The sequence below is a fragment of the Nelumbo nucifera genome, chromosome 2, assembly GCF_055504915.1.
Source record: "Nelumbo nucifera cultivar China Antique chromosome 2, China Antique-T2T, whole genome shotgun sequence".
Taxonomy (NCBI): Eukaryota; Viridiplantae; Streptophyta; class Magnoliopsida; order Proteales; family Nelumbonaceae; genus Nelumbo; species Nelumbo nucifera.
In genome coordinates, this window is record NC_142650.1 from 107,516,517 (window position 1) to 107,542,966 (window position 26,450).

Genomic DNA, 26,450 nt, shown 5'->3' on the forward strand with positions numbered 1-26,450 from the left:
AGCATACCGCTCTTAGAGATTGTTAAACTAGAGAGGCTCTTTTTTCTGTGCTTCTTTTTTTAAAGTCTTATGTCAGTCCACAAGTCCTGCAACCTCCCCTTTCCCGGTTAATGAGGTTTGGTGCAGACCATTTCTTCCTAGGGTTGGTAGTTTTTGTTGGGAAGCCTATCTGGGAAGATTCAATACTAGTGGTTTGCTTCAAAAGAAGAGGACCCAATACATGCTTATCCCCTCATTGGTGTGTTCTATGCAAAGCAGATGGGGAGACTAGTTTTCACTTACTGGTGTCATGCCAATTTGCAAAGTCAATTTGGGAATGGGCTTTTTCTCTCTTTGGGCGCAGGTGGAACCCTCCTTCAGATCTGTAGAGCCTTTTTTCTCCTTTGTTCAGGTGGTGCGTGAAAAGGGGAAGGACCATGTGGAGAGGACTGAGGTCTGCATTTTTCTGGTCGTTATGGGAGGAAAGAAATCTTAGAATCTTCTTAGATGAAGAGAGAGGGACTGAAGAATTGAGGGCTGTACAGTGGCTGAAATCTCTAGAACTATTCACAGACTACACAGTGGATGATATGTTGAGGAAGTGGGGTGAGATTGCAAGCTATGTGAAGTCCAAATCAGTTGTGAAGGTGTCTTGGACACCCCCACCTGCTGGATTCCTAAAATTGAACTTTGATCGGAGTTGTAGGGGGAATCCTGGACATTTAGGGATTGGGGGTGTTTTTAGGGATGAGAACGGGGTTATTTCAGCCATGTTCTCAGGTCCAATTGGAGTGGGGGATTCTCTTAGAGCTGAGATCTTGGCAGTTATGGAAGGAGTTCAGAAAGCTAAGGAGATGGATGTCAGAAAACTCATAGTTGAAGGGGACTTGGAGGTGGTGATAGGGTGGCTGAGGAAAGACAACTGTGGATTATGGAAGTACGACAATGAGAGAAGAAAGTTCAAGTGGCTGGTGCAGGAAATGGAAATCAGGATGAGTTGGGTTAAAAGATCAGCTAACTTTATAGCTGATGGGCTAGCTAAATAGGGGATAGAAAGGGATGTAATGTTTTGGGCTAATCTGTAATTAAATTGCTTCTTTTTCCTTTTCTTTCTTTGTGGACTTAAGTTGCTTTTAGAAGATAAGAGTGTTTGTCTTCCTTGTTGTAACTATTCTTGTGATATTTTAATAAATTTGCTGAAGTTGTTATTGATAAAAAAAAAGATTGTTAAAGAAAAGCGAAGATAAAGAGAGAAGAAAAGAGAAATTCTCAAGGGGAGATAGGGAAGAAAAAGAAATCTCACTAATACAGACATCCAGATTTTGTAAAAAAGATTGAGGAATGGTGGAATCAAGATATGAGGGGGGTGAAGTGGAAAGGGGTAAGGTTTCATAAGAAGTTGAAAAGCCTGAGGGTGAACTTAAGAGAGTGGAAGAGGGACCTTTTTGGGAGGATAGAGGAACAGAAATCCAATTTGATGACCCAAATAGAGGACCTAGATGAGAAGGAATCTCAATGAACCATGAATACTTAGGAAAGAGAATTAAGGTGGAAGTTGAAAAAGGAATTAGAGGAGGCTCTTTTGCGAGAAGAGATCTCTTGAAGGCAGAAATCTAAACATAAATGGATAAAGGAAGGTGATGGGAATACCAAATTTTTTCATGAGATGGCCAATGGAAGAAGAAGGAAAAATTTGGTGACTAAATACTCATAAAAAAAACTTGGTGACTAAACTTGAAGTGGATGGTGTGGAGTTGGACTCTTAAGAGGAAATTGCCAATTTGTTTTGTAGCACATTTCAAATCTATCTTAAGGAAACCTCTAGATAGTTAAGTGGAGTTGGCTAGTTTGGATTGGCCTACATTGTCTGAAGAGATTAAGTTGTGGTTGAAAAGGAGTTTTGGGGAGGAGGAAATCTGACAAGTGGTTTTTTCAATGGATAGATCTAAGGCACCAGTGCCAGATGGCTTTATCATGGCTTTCTTTCAAGACTGTTGGAACATAATTAAAGGAGACTTGTTAGAAGTTTTCAAAGAATTTGAGGAACAGTCTATCATTATCCGTGGAGTAAATGCCACTTTCCTAGCCCTGGTCCCTAAGAAGAAAGAGGCCAAACATCCCAAAGATTTTAGGCCAATCAGCTTGGTGACAACCATCAATAAAACACTAGCAAAGGTCTTATCTTTGAGGATCAAAAATGCTCTTCTCCGCATCATAAGTCAAGCTCAAGGTGCTTCTGTTCATGGTAGACAAACAATTGACCAAATTTTAATAGAAAATGAAAGTGTGGAAGAGATGAGAAGATTGTGTGGGCAAGGTTTTGTTTGCAAATTGGATCTTGAAAAGGCCTATGATTTAGTGGATTGGAGTTTTCTACTAGAGGTGCTCAGAAAGTGTGGTTTTGGGTTGTTTGATGACTTGACATTACTTAGTTTTAGTAAATGGAGTAGTAAAGGACTTTTTCCCAGCATGTAGGGGCTTGAGACAAGGTGATCCATTGTCCTCTTTCCTTTTCACATTGGTTGTTGATGTTTTTAGTAGACTTTTGTCAAAAGCAGTCAAGGTTGGATTGATAAGAGATGGAGATTAGGGTTAAATCAAGTTTTGATTACCCACCTTCAGTTTGTAGATGATATCATAATCTTTTGTGAGGGGTGTGATTTGTTGAGGGGAAGGAATATGAGAAATCTAATAACCCTCTTTGAGAATGTCTCAAACCTGAAAATAAATCTTGAGAAGAATTGTGTGGTGGGTCTAAATGTAGAGGGAAGGGAGTTGGAGTCTATTGCTGCCTGCTTAGAATGCCCTATTTCTGCTTGGTCCTTGACCTATCTAGGACTTCCCCTAGGTGCAAATCCAAAGGAAAGTAGGTTTTGGAACCTAGTGGTAGAGAAGTTTGAAAAAAGGCTAGTGACCTGGAAAAAGAACTATATCTTTCTAGGGGGTAGAATAACTTTGATTAGGGCCACACTTGCAAACTTACCCATTTACTTTTTGTTTGTTTTTAGGATACCTGTTAGGGAATTGCGTTTTTATGCGTTTGTGTACAGGTGGAACCTGTCTCCTGAAGTAAATTTGCTTTTTGATCCGTTTTTTTTTTTTTTGATTGGCCAACAAAGAGAGGGAAAGTAATGTGAAAATGTATTAGGGAAGCCCTCTTATGGACCATTTGGGAGGAAAGAAATGCTAGAATTTTCCAGGAGGAGAGAAGCATTGCTGAAATAAAGGATCGTATACTGACAAGGGTAATCCTTTGGCTAAAAATTACTGGTCTCTTTGCAGATTACTCTAGTGATGACCTTCGAAGGAGTTGGGTAGCAGTGGCCTCCACCTTATCGAAGAAAAATAAAACACAAGAAAGTTGTTTACCCTCTCTAGAAGGAGTTGTAAAGTTGAACTTTGATGGGAGCAGTCAAGGCAATCCAGGACCTTTGGGTATAGGAGGGATTTTGAGGAATAAGGATGGCAACATTCTGTCCTTATTCTTAGGTCCAGTGGGTTGTGGAGACTCTACAAGGGTTGAGATATTAGTTGTGGTACACACTCCTGATGTAGACCTGTCATCTAAACATCCTTCATAGTCTGCATTTGTATAGGATTCTAGCTTTAGATTCTCATGATTTGAGAAAATAATGCCTTTGCCAGGGTGCTTTTTCAGATATACAAGTATTCTCTCAATAGCTTCCCAATGCTGAACCCGAGGTGCATGCATGTACTGACTCACAACATTGACAACTTAAGAAATATTTGGTCGTGTCATACACAAATAAAGTAGTCGGCCCACCATTCTTTGATATCTCCCCACATCCTTTACCAACTCACCATCCACACCATTAATTCTGTGATTTGGATCAATAGGAGTGTCTACTGGTTTAGTCTCCAACTTCCTAGTCTCCCGCAGTAGGTCAAGTACATACTTTCTTTGTGAAATGAAGATCCCATGATTGGATCTTACAACTTCAATTCCCAAGAAGTATTTGAGCTCACCAAGATCTTTGATCTCAAATTTTTACTGCAATGATTTTTTGAGATCATCAATCTCCTCCAGATCATTTCCTGTCACCACTATATCATCCACATACACAATCGGAATTGACACTAGAGCATCTTCCTCTTCACAAGGAGGGTGTGATCAGACTTTGTCTGTGTGTATCCAAAACGGATGAGTGCCCCTTTGAACCTCTCAAACCAAGCCCTAGGTGACTGTTTCAATCCATACAGAGATTTTCGGAGTCTGCACACCTTTTCTTTAGCAATATTTTCATAAAAGCATGCTGGAATGTCCATATATACTTCCTCCTATAAATCACCATTGAGGAAGGCATTTTTGACATCAAACTAGAACAAAGGCCATGAATAGGTGGCTGCAAGAGATAAAAGGATACGAACTGGACTCATCTTAGCTACTGGTGCAAAGGTTTCCAGATAATCAACACCATAGGTCTGAGTATACCCTTTTCTACCAACCTTGCCTTGTACCTCTCTATCTTGCCATCAACCCTATACTTTACTGTGAATACCCATCTACATTCGACTGTCTCCTTGTCTTGGGGGAGATCAACTATTTCCCAAGTTTGGTTTTTAACCAAAGCATCCGTCTCATCTTGCATGGTTGTTTTCCACTCAGGTTTGGAGAGAGCCTCAGTAACATTCCTGGGTATAGACATTGAATCCAAGGAAGAAAGAAAAGCATAGTAGGAGGGTGATAAGGCACTGTAGGAAAGATGGTGTGAAATGCAATGGGCTGTACACTTTCTCTTCCCCTTGCGAAGTGCAATGGGAAGATCAAGGTCAGTGGGATCAACTGCAACAATGGTGTTAGGGACAGGAACTTTATCATCAGAAAACATAACAGGCTCATGCTCAAGAGGAATACCTGGAACTGTATCTGTCGAATCTGGAGTTTTAGAAGGATTGATAGAGAGTGGTGTGGGTTGAGGATGTGTGGAGTCAACCATAATCTGCCGATGTTGATATTTCTGTGAGGCTGCCTATAGTGGCTCAGGTAATGAAACTGGAGGTGCACGTGCTGGTTGAACTGATGGAGGCACCAAAAAAACAGGAAGATGAACAGATTGCGAGTTCTCCTCCCCAAAACTCTCCCCTTGAGGAGAACCACTCGAGAAGAAGGTGGATTCAAAGAAGGTAACACCCATAGTGACAAATCTGCTTTTCAACACTGGGTCATAACAGCAAAACCCCTTTTGGTTCTGAGCATACCCAAGGAAAACACATTTCTTGGCCTTGCGATGAGGGCCAAGAATGTGAATTAAGGAAACACAACCAAAAACCCTCAGAGGTATATGAAATGTCTCCCCATCTGGAAAAAGAAGACTAAATGGCACCTTAAACCCCAAAGTTCGTGAAGGAACACGGTTAATCAAATGCATGGCTGTAAGAACTGCATCTCCCCAGAACTGCATAGGAATTGAAGCACACACCATAAGACTCCTTGCTACCTCCACAATGTGTCTGTTTTTCCTCTCAGCAACTCCATTCTGTTGCGGTGTATATCCACAATTGTTCTGATGAATTACGCCATGTTCTAAGAGATACGTGGTCAGGTTCTTCTCAAAGTACTCTCTGGCATTATCTAATCTAAAAGCCTTAGTTCTCACTCCAAATTGTGTGAGAACTGTTAACAGGTGTAATATATGTACTGTTCACAAACTTAATACCCACAGGGGTATTTTTGTAATTCTGTAGACATATTGTTATGTACGGCCAGAATAGTATAAATGCAAAGCTTCACTCGACTGAAGCAAAGTTTTGTTGAGGCCTTAACTCAGTTGCCTCTTATTCTTCTTCCTCTTCTCCTTCTTCCTTCTTTTCTCCTTCTTTTCTTCTTCTTCTTGGCCTCCTACTCAACATGGTATCAGAGCAGGTTCGTCCAGGCCTAGAAAACAACTAACTGAGGTCTCTCTCCTTTGCTGCGAAGGAGCTATAGTACTGATGCTCAAAGACAAGGAGGAGGAAGCTTTTCTAGTGCTGTGGTTAGTCTTCATTGCCGAGTAGGGCTTTGCTACAAGTATGCTGACTGTTCAACTGCCTAGCACAGAAAAAGGGTTCGACTACATGTTTTTTGCTGGTAACTGGGTTGCTTCGGCTAAGAGGACTGTAGAAATCCATCCCAAATGTTCAAAGGAAGGCTCTGACCTGAAGGGAAGTTCGAGTTCATGACTGATGACTGTGCTGCCTATTGCTGGTACTGAGATTTTTTTTCTCTCTTCCTGTTTATGGCTTCTTGCACGACTGTTAATGTTCCAGAATCTGAGTAGGGACTGTTCCCCTTCCTCCGATTGTATGTTGCCCTAGTCTGCACTCTAAGGGGCTGTTGATGAACCCTAGAACTTGAGTGACTGTTCGGCTGCCTTGGAAAGTGGATATCAGCCGATTAGGTGTGGTGAATCACCACTCGTATTGCTGCTCCTACTGTGCCTTTTTTGGGCTGAGAAGCTGTATCAAAGTTGTGAACTGTAGGTCTTTCAGACCTGGTTACACTGCATGTGCAGTTCGTATAGTGTTTTTGTGAACCCCTACATAGTGTAGGTGATAACCCCTAGTACTGCAGTTGCAGTGTTTGTGTTTGGTTCTCTGTGAAACTGAAAATCAGCAAGTGCCTAGTTGTGGACTGTAACGGCTCTGTAAGGCAGTGTACCTGTGTTTTTTGAGTACTTCTAAACTTAGAATCATGAATAAGGAAAGATTGTGGTGCACTAATTGTCAGAGGCCCCGACACACCAAAGATACTTGTTGGGATCTCCATGGGAAACCAAAGTGGGTTCAGGATTTACCTAAGAAGCAAGGCTTAGATGTAATTAGAAGACCCGGGCTACAGGGTACCAAGAAACACCACATGGAAAATATGGTTTCTCGGAAGAATCAGCCCTCCACTTCTACTGTGCCTTAAACACCACATAGCCAACACAACTACTTTGGATCAGACCCAAGGGAGGATATTGTAAACTCCACCACCTCTTTTGCATCCATATCAGGTAATTCTGCCACTGCTTTCCATGTTGCCTCACACAACCTTGACTCTCCATGGATCATCGATTCTGGAGCGTCAAAACACATGACTGGTATGTCCTCTTACTTTCAAACTTATCACCCTCTTTCCGGAAGAGATAAAGTGAGACTAGCTGATGGATCATACACTTCCATAGCTGGTCAAGGAACTCTCTCTCTTCCCCTCGGCCTTACTCTTTCTGATGTTCTTCATGTTCCAAAATTCCCTATGAATTTGTTCTCAGTCAGTAGTATTACAAATTCCTTGAACTGCTCTATGACTTTTTTCCCTACCTATTGTGTGATTCAGGATCTGGCCTCGGGGAGGACGATTGGTAGGGGTCGTATGGTTGATGGACTCTACATGCTGGAGAATACGGCTGGCCTTCATGTTATAGAGTCTATGAGTCAGTTCAAAAAGAGTAAAATGTATTTGTGGCATTGTCGTTTGGGTCATTTGTCTTTTGAAACCTTGAAATTGGTTTTCCCAGAACTGTGCAAGTCAATGTCTGTTTCTAATTTTTCCTGTCAAACGTGTCAGTTAAGCAAGCATTGTAGAACTCAATTCCCTCAAAGAAAGAGTAAATCTGAGTTTCCTTTTCACATTGTGCATTCTGATGTGTGGGGCCCTGTTACTTTACCTTCTGAGAGTGACTACAAGTACTTCATTACCTTCATTGACGATTATTCCAGATACACTTGGGTATATCCAATGCGAACCCGTGATGAAGTACCAAAAATTATCCAAGATTTTCAGCGGATGGTCTTCACCCAATTTCAGACCGAGATTCAAATATTCCAGTCAGACAATTCAAAAGAGTTTTTTCATAGTGACCTCACGGAGTTCTTTGCTTCACATGGCTCTCTTCATCGGAGCTCTTATGCCCGTACGCCACAACAAAATGGTGTGGCTGAACGGAAGAACCGACACCTCTTTGAAGTGGCACGGGGTTTACTACTCCACATGAATGTTCCCAAACGATTTTGGCTTGAGGTTGTCCTTTGTTCTACATACCTCATTAACCGAATGCCCTCTTGTTGGTTAGAGTACAAAGCCCCACATCAGCTTCTCTTTCCTAAGGCCCCTCTTCTTTCTATCCCTCCTCGTGTTTTTGGTTGTCGGTGCTTTGTCCAAAACCTATCTCCCACCCGGGGGAAATGACTCTCGTGCTATCCCGTGTATATTTCTTGGCTATTCATTCTCTCGGAAAGGGTATCGTTGCTTTGATCCTGTTTCTCGGAGATTCTATGTCTCCATGGATGTTACCTTCTTTGAAGATGAGCCCTTCTTTCCTGTTTCTCCTCAGGGGGAGTGTAGGCATGAGGAGAAACTGGTTCAGCTTCCTCCTCTTCCTAATCCTTCTCCTTCTCTCCCTTCTCTTCCTGATCCTCCACCTTTCCGTGTTTTTTCTCGTCGTCATAAAGGCCAACCAAGTTCAAGAGCTGTGGAGAATCTAGAAGTTGTACCTCAAGTGCCATCAAACTCCTCGGGGGAAGATCATACCCTCTCAGGTAACTTGACTCCCAATGATAGTCCTGACCTCCCTGTTGCTAATGATCTTGACCTTCCTATTGCTCACAGGAAAGGTGTTAGGTTGTGCACCACAAAACACCCCATTTCCAACTTTGTCTCCTATGAGAACATCTCGCCTTTATTTCGTGCCTTCCTTACCTCCATTGATAATATCCCTGTTCCCAAGAATGTGGCAGAAGCTCTCTCAGTACCAGAATGGACAAATGCCATGAAGGAAGAAATTGATGCTCTTCATAAGAATGGCACGTGGGAACTTGTTGATCTCCCTAAGGGTAAGGTTTCAGTTGGATGTAAATGGGTGTTCACTGTTAAGCATGGGGCTGATGGAACTGTGCAGAGGTATAAAGCTCGTTTAGTGGCAAAGGGTTTTACTCAAGTATATGGAGTTGATTATGTAGAAGCCTTTGCCCCTGTTGCCAAAATGAACTCTATTAGAGTACTTTTCTCTCTTGCTGCCAATCTGAATTGGGATCTACATCAGCTCGATATCAAGAATGCCTTCTTGAATGGTGACCTTGAAGAGGAAGTTTATATGGCTCAACCCCCCGGTTTTTTGGCTCAAGGAAGTGAACAGAAAGTATGCAAGTTAAAGAAGTCTTTATATGGGGAAGCAATCACCAAGAGCTTGGTTTAGCAGATTTCATACTGCAGTTTAGCAGAGGGGATACAAGCAATGTCAGTCAGATCACACACTGTTTGTAAAAAGGGTAGAAGGTAAAATGGCTGCCCTAATAGTATATGTGGATGACATAATTGTTACTGGTGACTGGGAGGATGAAATTCAAAGTTTGAAGGGCTTTGTTGCCACTCAGTTCGAAGTGAAAGATCTAGGACCTGCCAAATACTTCCTTGGAATTGAGGTTGCCCGATCAAAAAAGGGTATCTTCATCTCCCAAAGGAAATATGTCCTAGACTTGCTTAAGGACACTAGAAAGATTGGGGTTAAACCAGTTGACTCTCCCATTGACCCCAACCATAAGTTAAGTGGCAGCCAAGGTGAACCTCTTAAGGATGTGAAGCAATTTCAGAGGCTTGTAGGAAGATTGTTGTACCTCTCTATGACTCATCCAGACATAGCATATGCTGTTGGTGTCCTCAGCCAGTTCATGCATGCACCTAGGTCCACCCATCTTGAAGCAGCAGAGAGAATACTTCGGTATCTTAAGAAGTTCCCGGGTGCTGGTTTATTATTCCAGAAACATGGACTCTTGAGGGTTGAAATTTACACAAATGCAGATTGGGCTGGATCCCAAAGTGACAGAAGGTCTACTAGTGGTTACTACACCTTTGTAGGAGGGAACCTTGTTACTTGGAGGAGTAAGAAGCAAACCGTGGTAGCTAGATCCAGTGCTGAAGCTGAGTACCGTGCAATGGCACATGGAGTAGCCGAAGGTATGTGGATAAAGAATCTATTGGGAGAGTTGGGTGTTCCAGTTGGTAAACCCATGACTCTACTCTGTGACAACAAGGCAGCTATCAGTATCGCTGCCAACCCGGTACTACATGATAGAACAAAGCACATTGAAGTTGACAAGCATTTTATCAGAGAGAAAATCATCAACAGGCGAAGTATGCACTCCATACATCAGCTCTGAAGACCAATTAGCAGACTTATTTACAAAAGGGCTAAACCATTCCAGACATCAAGGTCTTTGTGACAAGTTGGGCATGATTTATATCTATGCCCCAACTTGAGGGGGAGTGCTAACAGGTGTAATATATGTACTGTTCACAGACTTAATACCCGTAGGGGTATTTTTGTAATTTTGTAGACATATTGTTATGTACGGCCAAAATAGTATAAATGCAAAGCTTCACTCGACTGAAGCAAAGTTTTGTTGAGGCCTTAACTCAGTTGCCTCTTATTCTTCTTCCTCTTCCTCTTCTCCTTCTTCCTTCTTCTTTTCTCCTTCTTCTTTTCTTCTTCTTCTTGGCCTCCTGCTCAACAAGAACCATCTGGTGGAACTGTCGTACCAAGTTAGAAACCTCATCATGTGATCTCATCAAATATATCCAAGAATATCGTGTATAATCATCCACAAACAAGAGAAAGTAACAGAATCCTCCTGTGGAAGGGTTATGATATGACCCCCATACATCAATGTGAACAATATTAAAAGCAAAAGTACTTCTTTTATTACTTGGTTTAAAAGACTGTCTACAATGCTATCCTAACTGACAACTCTCACACTCCAAAGTAGATAACTGAACAGACTCAAACAACTTTGGGAAAAGACATTTCAAAGAACTAAAAGAAAGATGTCCCAAGTGATTGTGCCAAAGCATAATCTAGTTCACTGACTCTGACCCACTACTACTGTTGTTGCTAATATGATGGCCCTGATGTCTTGGAATCTCATCCAGAAGGTAGACTCCATTCACCTCACGACCACTCCCAATCATCTTTTTTGACTCCAGATCTTGCAAAACACAATTACCAGGAAGAAAGGTCATGGAACAATTCAAATTTTTTGTCAAAGAACTAATAGATAGTAGGTTGGTATGAAGTCTAGGGACATGTAAAACAGAAGACAAAGTTATATCATTGGTCACTCCAACTGTCCCCTTCCCAGCAATGGGAATATGTGAACCATCTCTACAACTGATAGGAACTGAAAAGGGTAGGGGCATTAGTTATGTGCTCAGATGCTCCTAAGTCTATAATCCAGGGAGGTCCCTCCTTACCGGAAGTGGATGCAAGATTTGCAGTTGCATATGAACTACCTGTATGTGCAAAGGAAGTGGTGTAGTTGGCTCTTGCATTCAACTGTCCATTTGGAAGGCTAGAGCTAGGTGAATCCCTTACTCATAAGCTGTCCAAACCTCTCTAATTCTGTTCTCATTGCTTCTACTGCAATGGATTCCCAATCAGTTTGGGAAAGAGGGACCGAAGAGTCTCCTGTGGTGGCTACATTTGCATTTCCCTTCTTGTTCCTTATCCGGGCAGGCATAAGATTTGGATGAAGCTTCCAACAAGTGTCCCTGGTATGCTTAGGCTTCTTGCAATAATCACACACCAAGTCCTTATTTTCCCTTCTAGTCTCACTACTCCCCCTGTCTCCATTTGGCTTATGTTTTGTTGTACCAACCATAGCCAACTGGTCAATCCCAGGCTGTCTCAGCATTACATTCCTCATACTTTCCTCTCCGGAGACAAAGGCATAGGCTTGAGAGAGTGTCACACCCTCCCTAGAAAGAATATGCTACCTAGCAATGTCAAATTCAGGGTTCAGCCCTACCAAGAACTCAGAAACCCTATTCCTTTCTACCAGTCTGTGATAGGTTGCTGCATCATTTACACTTTCCCATACCATAGTTTCTAAGTGATCTATTTCCTGCCATAGGGTTTTCAGCATGGAGAAATACACATCAAGAGGTTTTTCTCCTTGTTTCATACTTATCACAATTCCTTAACTGATAGGCTCTGGCTTCATTTTGCTTATAAGAGTAGGTTTCAGTCACTCCATCCCAAATCTCCTTAGCAGTATTAGCCCATAGGAATTTTTTTGCAATATGAGGTAACATAGAATTACACAACCAGGACATTACCATGTAATTTTCCTGCACCCATCGGGAAAAGTCTGTATCAGGTTTCTTCTCCTCCCTAGTGAGATACCCTAATTTTCCACGGTCACCAATAGCCATCTTAGCTGATTGTGCCCACTCTAAATAATTTGTACCATCAAGTTTTACTGTAGTAATTATCCCAGATTCAAAAATATCACTACTGCCTCCAACACCCAATCCCACAGTACCGGTAGATTTCATCTCGGTATTCCAACTCTCCATCTTACTTGGAATAGTTCAACAGTAAGAAAAAAAAGCTTAGAGACCTTCCAAAAACAATTTAATATCACACACAAAGAAACCAACCCTTACGAAAGAAAAAAACCCTATATGGAGAGAAATCTCTCTCCTCCCCACGCCTCCCAATAGAGAGGAGTGAATCGATCACTCCAGGAGGCTCAGAAAATTCCATAAACCAAACCGCCCTCTTCAGAAAATCAAAAGAAAACTAACAATACTTGGGTGCCCAAGATCAGATAAAAAACAAAGAGTCCACCTTTTTTGGGACTCTTCCCCGTACTCTAGTTCTGCCTGATTTTGATGCCGAATAGTAGATCACCTTCCTGATGACTAGATCCCACCAAAAAATCCAAGAACTAGGCAATCTATAGCAGATCAAATAGCTCTAGCCTGGCTCTGATACCAAGTAGGAATCTGCTGAATTAAAAAATATGAAAGAAAAGTAGTTTCTTGAAGAGAGAAGGAAGAGAGAAGGAGAAGAAGAGAAGAAGAGAAGTTGAAAAGAAAAGAGAGCAATAATCTAGCCGCCCCCTTCACTTATTATTTATACTAAAAATAATGGAGCAGTACAAAGACAACTATGCCCTTATAGGGCGGCAAAACATAAAACAGCATATATAAGACTCAAAAACATAATAAAATTTGGACTCGCATAACTACTGTGGTCCCCACCTCCTATCTAACAACTGACATAAAACATCTACTCAGGAAAACATCATAAAACTGATTAATCTTCAACACACACCAATAGAAGAAGACCTAAATACTTCAAAACCAGTTGACAATTGAGCATCCCAGAACTTCCAGCACATAGATCTAACTCCCTCTCACTCATGTTGATGTCATTCGAGCAACTCTTTTCAAAATTGATTTGGTTATTCTTCAAGTTGACTTGGGAAAGAGTATATTCATATGTGTTACCCAATTTAGAGTTTTAGGTATTGAACAAAGCAAGGAGAAGCATACACAAAGGTGTGTATTCCAAATGAATGCCCCCACCTTCAAAGAACTCTATTTAATTAAGATGGGCGCAATATATGTACAATTACATAGATGCCCTTTATTATGAGGGCTAGGGCTGTTCATAAGACTAATCAAATTGACCAACTTGGCCCAACTTGACCTGAGTTGGTTGGTTTTCAACTATTTTCGGTTGGCTTTGGTTCATGCGTTATGCTAATCCAAGAGGTCGGGTCAGTTTCAGTTTGGCCATGTGCAAACAGACCAAAACTGACCCGACCCGACTATAGATATATATTAATATTAATATTTTGTACTTTGTTGTTTTCTTTGAAATAAAAATATTTTATATTTTAAGTTTAATACTACCGCTGCAATTATTAATTAACTTTGTTGTTTTAAATTTTTATCCAATCAAACCATGCTTCCTAGTTTAACAAATTAGTTTCTAGGCTGTCTTTTGAACTGACCGACCAAACTGATAAACTGCCCCAAACTGATATATCCTGAGTTGGCTGGTTTTCACTAATGGTCAGTCGGTTTCGGGTTGCCAATTCCTCAATCTGATCAGGTTCAGTTAGCCAAACAGCCTGTAACTGAACCAAACTGACCCGTGAACACCCCTAATGAGGGCAGACCAAAGAGAAACACACACTGATTGCCTATATACAAGTTAGGATATTACAGTAGAACCCAAAAAATAAAAATATAACTATATGCAAGATTGAGACTGTCTACAATATTTTATTTTTGAGAAACTTGAAAATTCACATTTAAGCAGAAATCCTCCAAAGGAGCATACATTTATGTGAAACTTCAGTTTTTCAAAATGTGAACACCATTAGTTTCTTAAATTGAATGCTTGAAACATCGTCTTACTATCCTACATATTATTCTTAATGCTTCAGGTATTTGAGACGGAAGCATCTTTTGGATGTCACTGAAATCTTCCGTTTAGTTAATGAAGAGAAGAAGTATCGAATGGTCAAGCTTGGTTTTTATCTGGTTCTATTCTTCATAGTCATATACAGGTCTGTCTTCCACATCGCTAGAATTGTTTTAATCCTCTTTTTGAGCATTAAATTCTGTTAGCTGAGCACTTGCATTGGTTCTTAATAGTTAATCTAAGTTAATTGCATGATTTTGTTGGGGACTGATGGAACACATGCTTGTTCCATAATTAGTTTTCAATTCTCTCCTTTTATCTATGCTTGACACCCTTTGGCTATATATATAATATATAGATCAGGAATTAGCACCTTACATTTTGACAAGCTGAAAGATATCGTGACTTGGTTAACTTCTTAGCTGGTGGGAAACTCTTATGTATCTGTTTGGAATGCTTAAATTACTGAACTGGTCTTCAAAATATCTTATTGCAATAAAATATTTTCATGCAATCTTGCTACTAGTAGATATGGAAAAGTAGAGTTATTATTACACTGCAGGAGCAGATCCTACATCCTCCAGAAGGAAAAGTGGAACTTGTCTTTAAGATTTTTTTCGCTAGAAAACTTGTCTTTAGGATTTTCCTTATTAATAAATGCTCCTTAGGGTCTTATCTTTTGTGGGTTTCAGCATACAACCTTTAATTAGTGATTAACAGGATATTAGCAATGGGCTTGTAGCTGTCAGGCACAAAGTGATTAGGTATATGCTTGTATCATTTCGATTCATTCCTTAAACCAATCCCATTGGTTAATTGTGAAGACCATTTGCCTTTTGATCTCCCAGATGCTACTTGCAAAGTGTGCTTGGCATGCACTGAATGACCCCGACTGATATATTATATTTCATCCAAAGTTGGTGTTATAATTCGGCCTGCCTTTGAGTTCTGTTTGTCTGTTACTAGTAAAGAAGAAAGAAGAAGAAAGAAGGAAGAAAGAGAGAGAGAAAGGAGGAGAAAAGAAGAGAAGAAAAGTCTAGTTCGAATTAGGGAAAAAAATCACTCCCATTCGGCTAGACATGTTTTTATATTATTAATATAATGGAAAAGACACAAGTGCCTTTTATTAAGTAAGAGACACTAGTTCTAACATCATATTACAGATCAGCAACCTCAACATCAGTATAAAGACAGAAATACCCCTACGCTAACACTCCCCCTCAAGCTGGTGAGTATATATCATATAATCACAGCTTGTTACATATGTAGTCCACTCTTCCCCGACTCAACCCTTTTGTAAATAAGTCTGCCCACTGTTTTCCTGTATTAACTTTTTTTTTGAGAAGTAATTTCCCGTATTAACTTATGTAGTGTCTATCACTCCATTCAGCACCTTCTTTCTCACAAAGTGACAGTCAACCTCAATGTGCTTGGTTCTTCCATGAAACACCGGGTTAGAAGAAATATGAACTGCAGCCTAATTGTCACAATAGAGCTTCATTGGAGTACTAATGTTGTACCCTATCTCCTGTAGAAGGTTCCTTAGCCACATTAATTCACAAGCAGTATGTGCCATAGCTCTATATTCTGCCTTTGCACTGCTTCTTGCCACGATTGTCTGCTTCTTACTTTTCCATGTCACCAGATTACCCCCCAGAAAAGTGCAATAACCTGTGGTAGACCACCTATCAGACATAGAACTGGCCTAGTTAGCATCAGTATATCCTTCTATTTCAAGTTTTCCACCACTTTTTTATATCAAACCACGACCGGGGTCTCCTTTTAAATACCTCACAATTCTTAGAACCGCATTCCAATGAGGGACCAGAGGTTTCTGCATGAACTGACTTACCACACTAACCGCAAATGAAATGTTTGGTCGAGTAATGGTTAGGTAGTTCAGTTTACCTACAAGTCGCCGGTATCTGCCAGGGTCTTCAAACACTTCACCCATATGACTGCTCCTAATATTCGTTCCATAGGTGTCTCGGTTGGTTTAGCACCTAACAAACTTGTTTCTTCCAGCAAATCAAGCACATATTTCCTCTGACACAAATTAATACCATGCTTAGATCTTGCTACCTCTATGCCCAAGAAATATTTCAATTTACCAAGATCCTTTATTTGAAAATGTTCCTGTAGAAAAGTCTTCAACCTGTCAATGCCCATTTTATCATACCGGTAATAACAATATCATCTACATACACCACCAATAGTATTTTTCCTACCGGAGAGTCATGACTGAAGACAAAATGATCAACTTGGCACTGTTTCATACCAAACTTCTTTACCACCTCACTGAACCTACCAAACCATGCTCGAGGAGACTGTTTAAGCCCATATATAGCCTTTTTTAGTTTGCATACCTTACCATCCTCCCCCTGAGCAACAAACCCTGGTGGTTGCTCCATGTAGACCTCCTCGAGCAAATCACCATGCAAAAAGGCATTTTTGATATCAAGCTGATATAGGGGCCAATCATACATAGCTACAAGAGAGATCACAACACGAACCGACCCTATCTTAGCAACTGGGGAGAAGGTCTCTGTGTAGTCAATACCATAGGTTTGGGAGTACCCTTTTGCAACCAATCGCGCTTTCAGGCGCTCAACACTACCATCAGGCAGATACTTAATGGTATAAACCCACTTACAATCGACAACCTGCTTTCCAGGAGGCAGAGCGGTGAGGTCCCAAGTATGATTATGATGTAGAGCTGAGAGCTCTTCTTCCATTGCACGACACCACCGAGAGGCAAGGGCTTCCTGGACATCCTTAGGGACAACCACTGAGGATAACAAAGAGATAAACTGGTGATGGGAGGCGGAAAGGTAAGTGAAACATGATTATAAATAGGATGAAGGGTGAAAGTGTGTTTACCTTTTCGCAAGGCAATGGGAAGATCAAGATCAGATACTGGATGCGGGCCTGGAGTCGGATCTGTCGACAGTGATGGAGCCGGAGGAGTAGCAGCCGGTACACGTGGGCTATGTGTATACACTTGACGGATAGGTGGGCGTTCAACAGGTGGTGGCACTGGAGGCAAGGACTTAGTCACGGCTGGAACAAGGGGAAGAGGATCGGCAACTGAAAGTGGAAGAGGAGGAGGCGATGAGGAGGAAGAAGCATTACCGGACCCCAAGAAGAACGGAGTTGGCTCAAAGAAGGTGACATCAACACACACAAAGGAACGACGAGAACTAGGATGGTAACACATACCCTTTCTGGGTCTGGGAATAGCCAAGGAAGATGCACTTACGGGATCGTGCATCTAACTTGTCGTTCCCGGGGCCCAGATTATGGACGAAGCAGACACACCGAAATACCCGAGGAGAAAGCAGAAACGGAGACAAGGTGGGAAACAAGACATTAAATGGGGAATGACCATCAAGGATAGACGTGGGCATCCGATTAATCAAGAAACTAGAGGTAAGCACCGCATCACTCCAAAGGGGTTTGGGAACATTCATGTGATGCATGAGGGATCGTGCTGTTTCTAAGAGATGGCGATTCTTTCTCTCAGCCACCCCATTTTGTTGTGGGGTATAGGTACATGAGGTCTGATGTATAATGCCATGTTGGCCCAAGTATTCTTGAAATGATGAAGATAAATATTCACGGCCATTATCAGAACGAAAAATTTTAATGTGAACACCAAATTGATTTCGAATCTCAGGATAAAATTTCTGGAAGATGGTAAACAATTCACTTCCTTGTTTCATTAAATAGAGCCACGTCATCCTTGAAAAGTCATCAGCAAAAATAACAAAATATCTATATCCATTGTATGACATCACTTTATAAGGATCCAGTAGAAGTTCAGGACTGTTATCAGTCTTGAACCCTAATGGATTTCAGGATCGAAAATAAGAAGAAAGGTAAGAGGAAAGAAGAGGAAGAGGGAGGAGAAGCAGTAGAACACAAGAGTTGAAAGGAGGAGCAGAAGCTTAATGTTCTGCTGCCGCCACTTTAATTAATATTTATAGGTTATGCTCATTACATGGAAAGGACAGATCTGCCCTTAGTCTTTACATAACAAACAAATCAAAATAAGACTGAAATAATAAGTAACAAATAACAACTAAAACAACTAAATAACCAATAGCTAACCCTAGGAAGCCTAGAACACCTTCTACCCTACAAGTACAGTGGGACCGTAGCTATGGGGCCCACATCAGTGTTCTCTACACTCCCCCTCAAGTTGGGAATAAATGTTTATCATTCCCAACTTGGATAGATCCGCCTCTAGCTTCTTCCGTGGTACAACTTTGGTGAGGATATCTGCCAACTGCACGTTGGAGGTGATGTATGGGAGGCACACTTCTTGTGATGAGACCCTCTCTCGTACAAAGTGTCGATCAACTTCAATATGTTTAGTTCTTTCATGCTACACCGGGTTGTGTGCTATATTAATAGCCGCTTGATTATCACAATACAGCATCAGGGACTTCTCATACTCAATACCCAACTCCTCAAGTAGTGATCTCAGCCAAAGAATTTCAGCCACTCCATTAGCCATTGACCTGTACTCAGCTTCACTGGATCGGGAGACAACACTCTGTTTCTTACTCCTCCAAGAGACCAGGTTACCTCCCACAAGAGCACAATATCCAGAGGTAGACCTTCTGTCATCAACACTCCCAGCCCAATCGGCATCCGTATAGACTTCCACCTTCATGTGGTCATTGTTCTTGAACAGTATACCTCTACCCGGGCATCTCTTCAAGTATGCTAGTATTCTTTCTGCTGCTAGAAGGTGCGTGGTTCTAGGAGAATGCATATACTGGCTGACAACACTAACGGCATAACTGATATCTGGCCAAGTGAGGCATAGATATAGGAGCTTTCCCACTAACCGCTGGAACATAACTTTGTCTTCAAGCAGCTCCCCACTCTCTGCACTAATCCTGTGATTCTGTTCAATGGGTGTATTTGCAGGTTTGACACCCAGCTTTCCAGTTTTAGCCAACAGATCTAAAACATATTTCCTCTAAGAGACAAAGATCCCCTATTTAGATCTAGCAACCTCAATACCCAAGAAATACCGTAGTGTACCCAGATCTTTCACCTCAAACTCTTGATGAAGGAGCTGTTTGAGGGACTCAATCTCATGGTTGTCATTTCCTGTCACCACAATATCATCAACATATACTGCAAGTAGTGTCAGTGACGACTCCACCCTCTTGATGAACAGTGTATGATCTGACTGGGTCTGTACATAACCGAACTTCCCAAGGGCTAGTCTGAATCTGTCGAACCAAGCTCTAGGTGACTGCTTCAAACCATACAATGCCTTATTGAGCCGGCATACCTTCTTACCTGCCTCTGTATCATAGAATCCAGGAGGCAACTGCATGTAAACCTCTTCCTGCAAGTCCCCATTCAGGAAGGCATTCTTAACATCCATTTAGTACAAAGGCCAAGTGTAGCTTGCTACAAGAGATAATAGAACCCGAATGGTGGTCATCTTGGCTACCGGGGCAAATGTCTCCAAGTAATCTATACCATAAGTCTGAGTGAACCCTTTTGCAACTAGCCGAGCTTTGTACCTCTCAATGGAACCATCAACATTGTGCTTCACAGTAAATACCCACCTGCATCCAACTGGTTTCTTTCCTTTGGGCAAGTCAACTAGCTCCCAGGTATTATTTTTCAACAGGGCATCCATTTCAACTTGCATTGCACCTCTCCACTCCGGGACTGATAGGGCTTTTTGCACTGTTCTCAGAATAGGGACATCAGCAATGGAGGTGAGATAGGACCTGTAGGAGGGAGATAGGCGATCATAGGACAAAAACTGGGAGATGCAGTGGGCTGTAGATGTGGTGCAATGCCGTTTTCCTTTACGGAGGGCAATGGGAAGGTCAAGGTCATCTGCAGAGGGTGAGGTAGCAACAATGGAAGGAGTCTCTGTGGGCCCTGGGACTGTAATATCTGGACTTGGAACCGCAGAAGAGGTTGGAGCTGGCCGGGACTGCTGATGACCGGGATCAACCTACCTACATCGCCTGTGATAGACTCTTAACTCCCGATCCCTCTGACCACCCTCGCTACTGCAGCCCTCATCACCAACTGGAATAGGTAAGGGAACAGCCCCAAAAGTATTAACCCTGTCCTCACTGCACTCCCCCTGAAGAAAAGGACCCAAATCTCCACGCTCACTACTCTCCCCCTGAGGAGAGACCCGAGAATAGTAGGGTGTCTCCTCAAAGAAAGTGACATCCATGGATACAAACTTCTTCCCTGAGACAAGATCATAACAACAATAACCCTTTTGAGTTTGTGCATAACCAAGAAAGATGCATTTGGAGGCCTTGGGTTCAAACTTGGAGTGATGGGGACCGAGAAGCTAAACAAAACATGTACAACCAAATGTTTTGAGGGGAATAGTGAACAACTCCTCATTGGGGTATAGAAGGGAAAAAGGAGGTTTCATATCAAGAACCCGGGAAGGAATCCGATTAATAAGATATACCGCCGTAAGGATAGCATCACCCCAGAAGCGAATAGGGACATTGGAGGTAAACATAATACTTCTAGCCACCTCCAAGATGTGCCTATTCTTCCTTTCTGCAACCCCATTCTGCTGAGGTGTATGAGGGCAAGTGCTCTGGTGGATAACCCCATGATTAAGGAGGTACGATGCCAATGTCTTAGCAAAGTATTCCTTTGCATTATCAGATCTAAGCACTTTGATCCTGGCATCAAACTGGGTTAGGATCATTTGGTGGAAGTTTTGGGTCAGGGCAGGCACCTCATCTCGTGAACGCATAAGATAAACCCAAGAAAACCGGGTGTGGTCATCAACAAATAACAAAAAATATCTGTACCCACCCATAGAAGGAATGTGATATGGCCCCCAAACATCAGTATGCACAATATCAAAAGAACTATTACTCCTTTTATTACTCAATGAATAAGAATTTCTACAATGTTTAGCAAACTCACAATTTCACACTTCAACTGAGATGACTCAACAGACTCCAACAAAGTAGGAAACAAACTTTTCAAGAACCGAAAAGATAAATGAGCCAATCGATTATGCCAAAGCATAACCGGACTCACAACCTGAGAAACAAGTAACTTCTTACCCATTGACTCTTCCCGACGTGAACTCTCCCCGAGCAGATAGATCCCATTCGTCTCACGACCAGTCCCAATCACCTTCTTCGTCTCCAGGTCCTGAAAAACACATCGGTCAGGAAAGAAAGTTACTGAGCAGTTCAAATGTTTGGTAATACTACTAACGGAAATGAGGTTAGTATCCAGTTTAGGAACATGCAAGACAGAGGACAAGGATATAGTATCCGACAGTTTGATGTCACCCTTGCCAGAAATAGGGACAAGAAAGCCATCAGCTATAGATACTTTATCCCTACCAGAAGATAAGTAATAAGTAGTAAACAAAGAGGGCAAGCTAGTCATATGGTCGGATGCACCTGAATCTATTACCCAACAAGGTTCAGTAGTACCTAGAGCGGAGGCATGGTAGGTTGAGGCTGCATCATGACTTTCCTCCTGGTCTCTTCACTGTGCACTAAGGAGGCTGCATCAATCTCATGCCATAGGGACTTCAAGGCAGAGAAGTAGACCGACACCGGTTTCTCTCCTTGTTTAAGGGAATTCACCTCACATTTCAATTCATATGCTCTGGCAACATTAAGGGGTTGGGAGTAAGTCTCTTTCATTATATCCCATATCTCCTTGGCTGTCTTTGCCCATAAGTAATTTCGGCTGATATGGGGCTGCATAGAATTACAGAGCCATGTCATAACCAAGTAGTTTTCTTGGACCCACTTGGTATACATAGGGTCTCCCTTGGAAGGTTCTGCCACATCTCCCAAGAGATACCCTACTTTGCCCCTTCCCCCAATAGCCATCATGGCTGATTGGGCCCATTCCAAATAGTTTGATCCATCAAACTTTACGGTTGTAATCTGAAAACCTGTCTCAGAACCACCACCATAACTGCTGTTCCCAAAACTGCCTTCTGCCTGATTCTTAAACTCCATTTCGGTCAAGAACCAGAAGTCTCAAAATTAGGGTTACTACAGTCAAAACCAGCACTAGGACTACCAACCACAATCAAAAAATCAGTATAGAACCAATCTGTACTCAGTAGATGTACATGAAACATGTATAAAACTGATCTGAAATCAATAACCACACACAACAGCAACAGTCCGAACTGTTTTCACCCCTTTAGAAGTGTTCGAAACCCCAAAAGAAAACTGAAAAACAGTTTGAAGAACAATCTGATATGCTGAAGCCAATTTGAGGTTTTAATCAGTCCTAAAAGCCGTACACTCCAGACAATACCGTACGGATAAGGTTTGTATTAGGGTTAATATGAAACCCTAAAACTGATCAATGTTGAGGAGAACTATTAGGGTTTGCCGCAGGGATAAGATCACAAGGTTCAGTCCAATACTAGGGTTTGCCGCAGGGATAAGACAAAACCCTAGAGAATAGAGAGATAAAACCCTATAGTGGTTCGGCCACCCTTGCTGGATAGGTCCAACCTATCTTCTCTGATATTACTTCTCTCAGAAAATAAAAGACTTACAATAGGATGCAGTTCGCTGCCTACCAAGGTTACCCGAACCCTAGCCTTCTCTGATTCTTCCTGATCACTAACTCACTGCAACCCTAGTCAACGAACTCTGCTTTCTCAGCTTCCAGCCTTAGATGGTTTTCATGTGGTCGGCTGGACTAGACTCACATAAGAAACCCAGCTCTGATACCAAGTAGATGTTCAGGACTGTTATCAGTCTTGAACCCTAATGGATTTCAGGATCGAAAATAAGAAGAAAGGTAAGAGGAAAGAAGAGGAAGAGGGAGGAGAAGCAGTAGAATACAAGAGTTGAAAGGAGGAGCAGAAGCTTAATGTTCTGCTGCCGCCACTTTAATTAATATTTATAGGTTATGCTCATTACATGGAAAGGACAGATCTGCCCTTAGTCTTTACATAACAAACAAATCAAAATAAGACTGAAATAATAAGTAACAAATAACGACTGAAACAACTAAATTACCAATAGCTAACCCTAGGAAGCCTAGAACACCTTCTACCCTACAAGTATAGTGGGACTGTAGCTGTGGGGCCCACATCAGTGTTCTCTACAGACCCCAAACATCTGAGTGAATCAAAGAAAAAGGACTCGACACACGGTTATCAACCCTAGAACTAAAGGGAACACGATGGTGTTTCCCAAACTGACATGACTCACAATCTAAAACAGAAAGTTGACTCAACGAAGGAACCAAAGATTTCAAAACTTTCAGCAAAGAATGACCAAATCGACAGTGCCATTGGAGAGGAGAGATAAATGACTGGGGAGCTGTTGATGTTCTTCCACCACCATCAAGATAATACAGTCCACCGACTTCATGCCCTCCACCAATCTTCATCCCCATCTTGAGATCCTGAAAAACACACATAGAAGGGTAAAAGGTAATGGAACAGTTAAGGGGCTTGGTTAGCTTACTAATAGACATAAGACTAAACGGAAATTTAGGAACATACAAAACTGAGGACAGGGATACACGGTCCAAGTTAACAGTACCAACACCACAAATGGAGGATGTGGAACCATTAGCAAGGGTAGCAGATTGTGATGTTGAGCAATGAGAGAGGGAAGAAAACACACCTGGAGTTCCAGTCATGTAATAGAAATAAGACTAAACGGAAATTTAGGGACATACAAAACTGAGGACAGGGATACAGGGTCCAGGTCAACAGTACCAACACCACAAATGGAGGATGTGGAACCATTAGCAAGGGTAACAGATTGTGATGTTGAGCAATGAGAGAGGGAAGAAAACACACCTGGAGTTCCAGTCATGTGATCGGAGGCTCCAGAGTCAATAATCCAGGGATTGGGTGTGGATGCCAAACAAGCCATACCTGAGTGTGCAAAAGTAGCCGTGTTCTGCTGAGACGTGGATTGGACAAATCTCTCATATTCATCACGGGGAACACTCACCATCTCCTTCCCGGGACCATCTGTGGATGTAGGAGGCATCTGGTCAGCTGAATGATTCTCCTGTCTAAAACTGGAACTGGTATCACTAGTCATGGCATGATTAGCCCAGGTTGAGGGTGGGCCATGCAAGTCTTAGCAATAATTATGGGTATGTCCATCCATACCACAATGAGTACACCTCCTCAGACCCGATCCACGTTCTCTACCACGGGCTCCCCCTGAATCTCTGCCTCCAGTACGACCACCACCACGGTTATATGTAGGTCCACCACTGCCACTCCGGCCATATACCAGACCACTGCTACCACCACGGCCAGACTTAGCTCCTTGTGCTCCACCTTCTAACACCACGGCCTCTCGACACTGCAAAGGTTGATCTATCTGAGACATTAGTGAAGGGATAGGATATCCATCACATGGACGCCCAAGTCTTGCGGAATGGACTGGGCGAATTTCAAAAAAGTTCTCCCATCTTTGTAGGGAATCGAATTCCCTATTTTAGAAAAACATATTTTTTCAAGGATCAATCTTGAACCATTAACCAAACCAGATCTGGACCAAAAGGAGTAGGAGGGAGGAGGTACCTGATACGGAGAAATAATATCTCCCAATGGAGGTGTTCACACCCAAGGAAGGATCCAAAGACTGCTTCCACTGAAGATGGCATAGTGCAGGATGGAGCAGAATCAACAATGTTCTTCAGAACTTGACCCTTCGCAAGAATCAACTGGATGGCTTGTGAGTACAACTCCAATCAATCTTTTCCCAAAAGATTGATATCAAGATCAGATCTTGATTTCTCCCAAGAACTGGAGATCGAACTGAAGGTAATGGCGGCGGCAAGAAGGAGGCGACAAGAGAGATTTCGTAGGGTGCAGAATTCTCTCTTCTTGTGATTTCAGCTCTGAAGACAAGAGTTTTGGGTTGCATGTCTAAAGGCTGCCGCCCCCTCCTCCTTTTATAGATTTAAAGGGATCAGCTCCTAATCCTATTAGGAGTTGCTGACCCAAATTATATTTGGATTAGAAGTCCTTTTAAGTGATAAGGGAGAACCCTTATCTTATCTGCAGATTAGATCAGCCATCTCCTAATCTAATTAGGAGGCTTCCAGATCTAAATCTTATTTAGATCTTGGATTCTCTAAGTGGATAGGGTCTAGGCCCAATCCTATGAGCTGATCCACCTCAGAATTCGCCCCTTTTAATTGACTGATCAAATCAGCCCAGTTCGAAATGGGCTTAAGGCCCATTTAAGGTTATGTACTCACTTAGGCTTCCAAACTGCTGCCCAGTTGGGCTTCCTTGTATGGCGTGGGGCCCAAACATTGATCTACACATCAGCCACATGGGTTCAACCCAACCTTTGTTACAAGGTCTGGCCGAATACACTGTTATGGACAGTGCACCCCCTGAAACCCATCTTATGGGCTCTATGGGCCCAACACTTACCCTACGTGGTCCCTGGGCCAAGCCACCTTGTAACACCTAGGGACTGTGGGCAGATGCAAGATTAGCCCATCAGGTATTATCCTCAATGGTCTTACACTTAACCTCTTAGCCCATAATGATCAAACACTTCTCGACAAGGGAGGACCTCTCCCTTGACTGCAAGGAACAGTGTTGCACTCTCTGCTTACATGGATCCCGGGAATTAAAACCTTCTGCAAATCATTTCGAAACCATAACATATATATATATATATAAATATATTTTGCAAAACAAAATCTCAACGATTGAAATTGGCTGTCGGCAGTCTTGGTTTCCATCAGAGAGAGTGCATCCCCGATCATTACCTTTGTTCGACAAAGGGGCTGATCCTGTCACTATGAACACCCACTCAGATGAATTCTCGGACTGTCCCAACATACCCAGGTTTTGACCCCCGCTAAGGATCTCATTGATTGGTACATCAAAGACAGCCCGATCCGACACCTAGTGTAGTATCATAATTGAGTCTAGGGGTCAGGTGTAACTTTCCAGTTTTGCCCATCTATCTCCAAGGTCCAGGGCAATTCTAGAAATCTGGTCCGATTCAAAGGTTCTATTAATCCTACACTGCATGTGCTTCGGGTCTTACCCTAGTAGCTGAGACAAGCCACCCCAACAGTTGGCAGCACATCGGTGTCAGCCTTGGCAGGATAAATCTCCCCAGACTTACCCAATGGCTGTGAACATTCTAAACTAACACAAGTCTCATTAAGTGTCCAGTTTAAGGGTATTACACAGAAACACACCACAGGAACATGAATCAAAAGTGTACTTTATTCATTTACAATAAATTCATAATGTAC

At 42.1% G+C, this 26,450-nt stretch overlaps 1 protein-coding gene across 3 annotated transcripts in view; it reads left to right on the forward strand.

Moving 5' to 3' along the window:
- LOC104603447 (Cornichon family protein) overlaps nucleotides 1–26,450 on the forward strand; it is a 79,077-nt gene that overhangs the window by 38,741 nt on the left and 13,886 nt on the right. For all 3 annotated transcript variants that reach the window (XR_016082884.1, XM_010267473.3, XM_010267472.3), the window contains one exon: nucleotides 14,197–14,319. Coding sequence is in view for 2 of the 3 variants with exons in the window: in XM_010267473.3 (XP_010265775.1) it covers nucleotides 14,197–14,319 (123 nt within the window). In the remaining variant the exon portion in view is untranslated. The remainder of the gene's footprint in view (nucleotides 1–14,196; nucleotides 14,320–26,450) is intronic.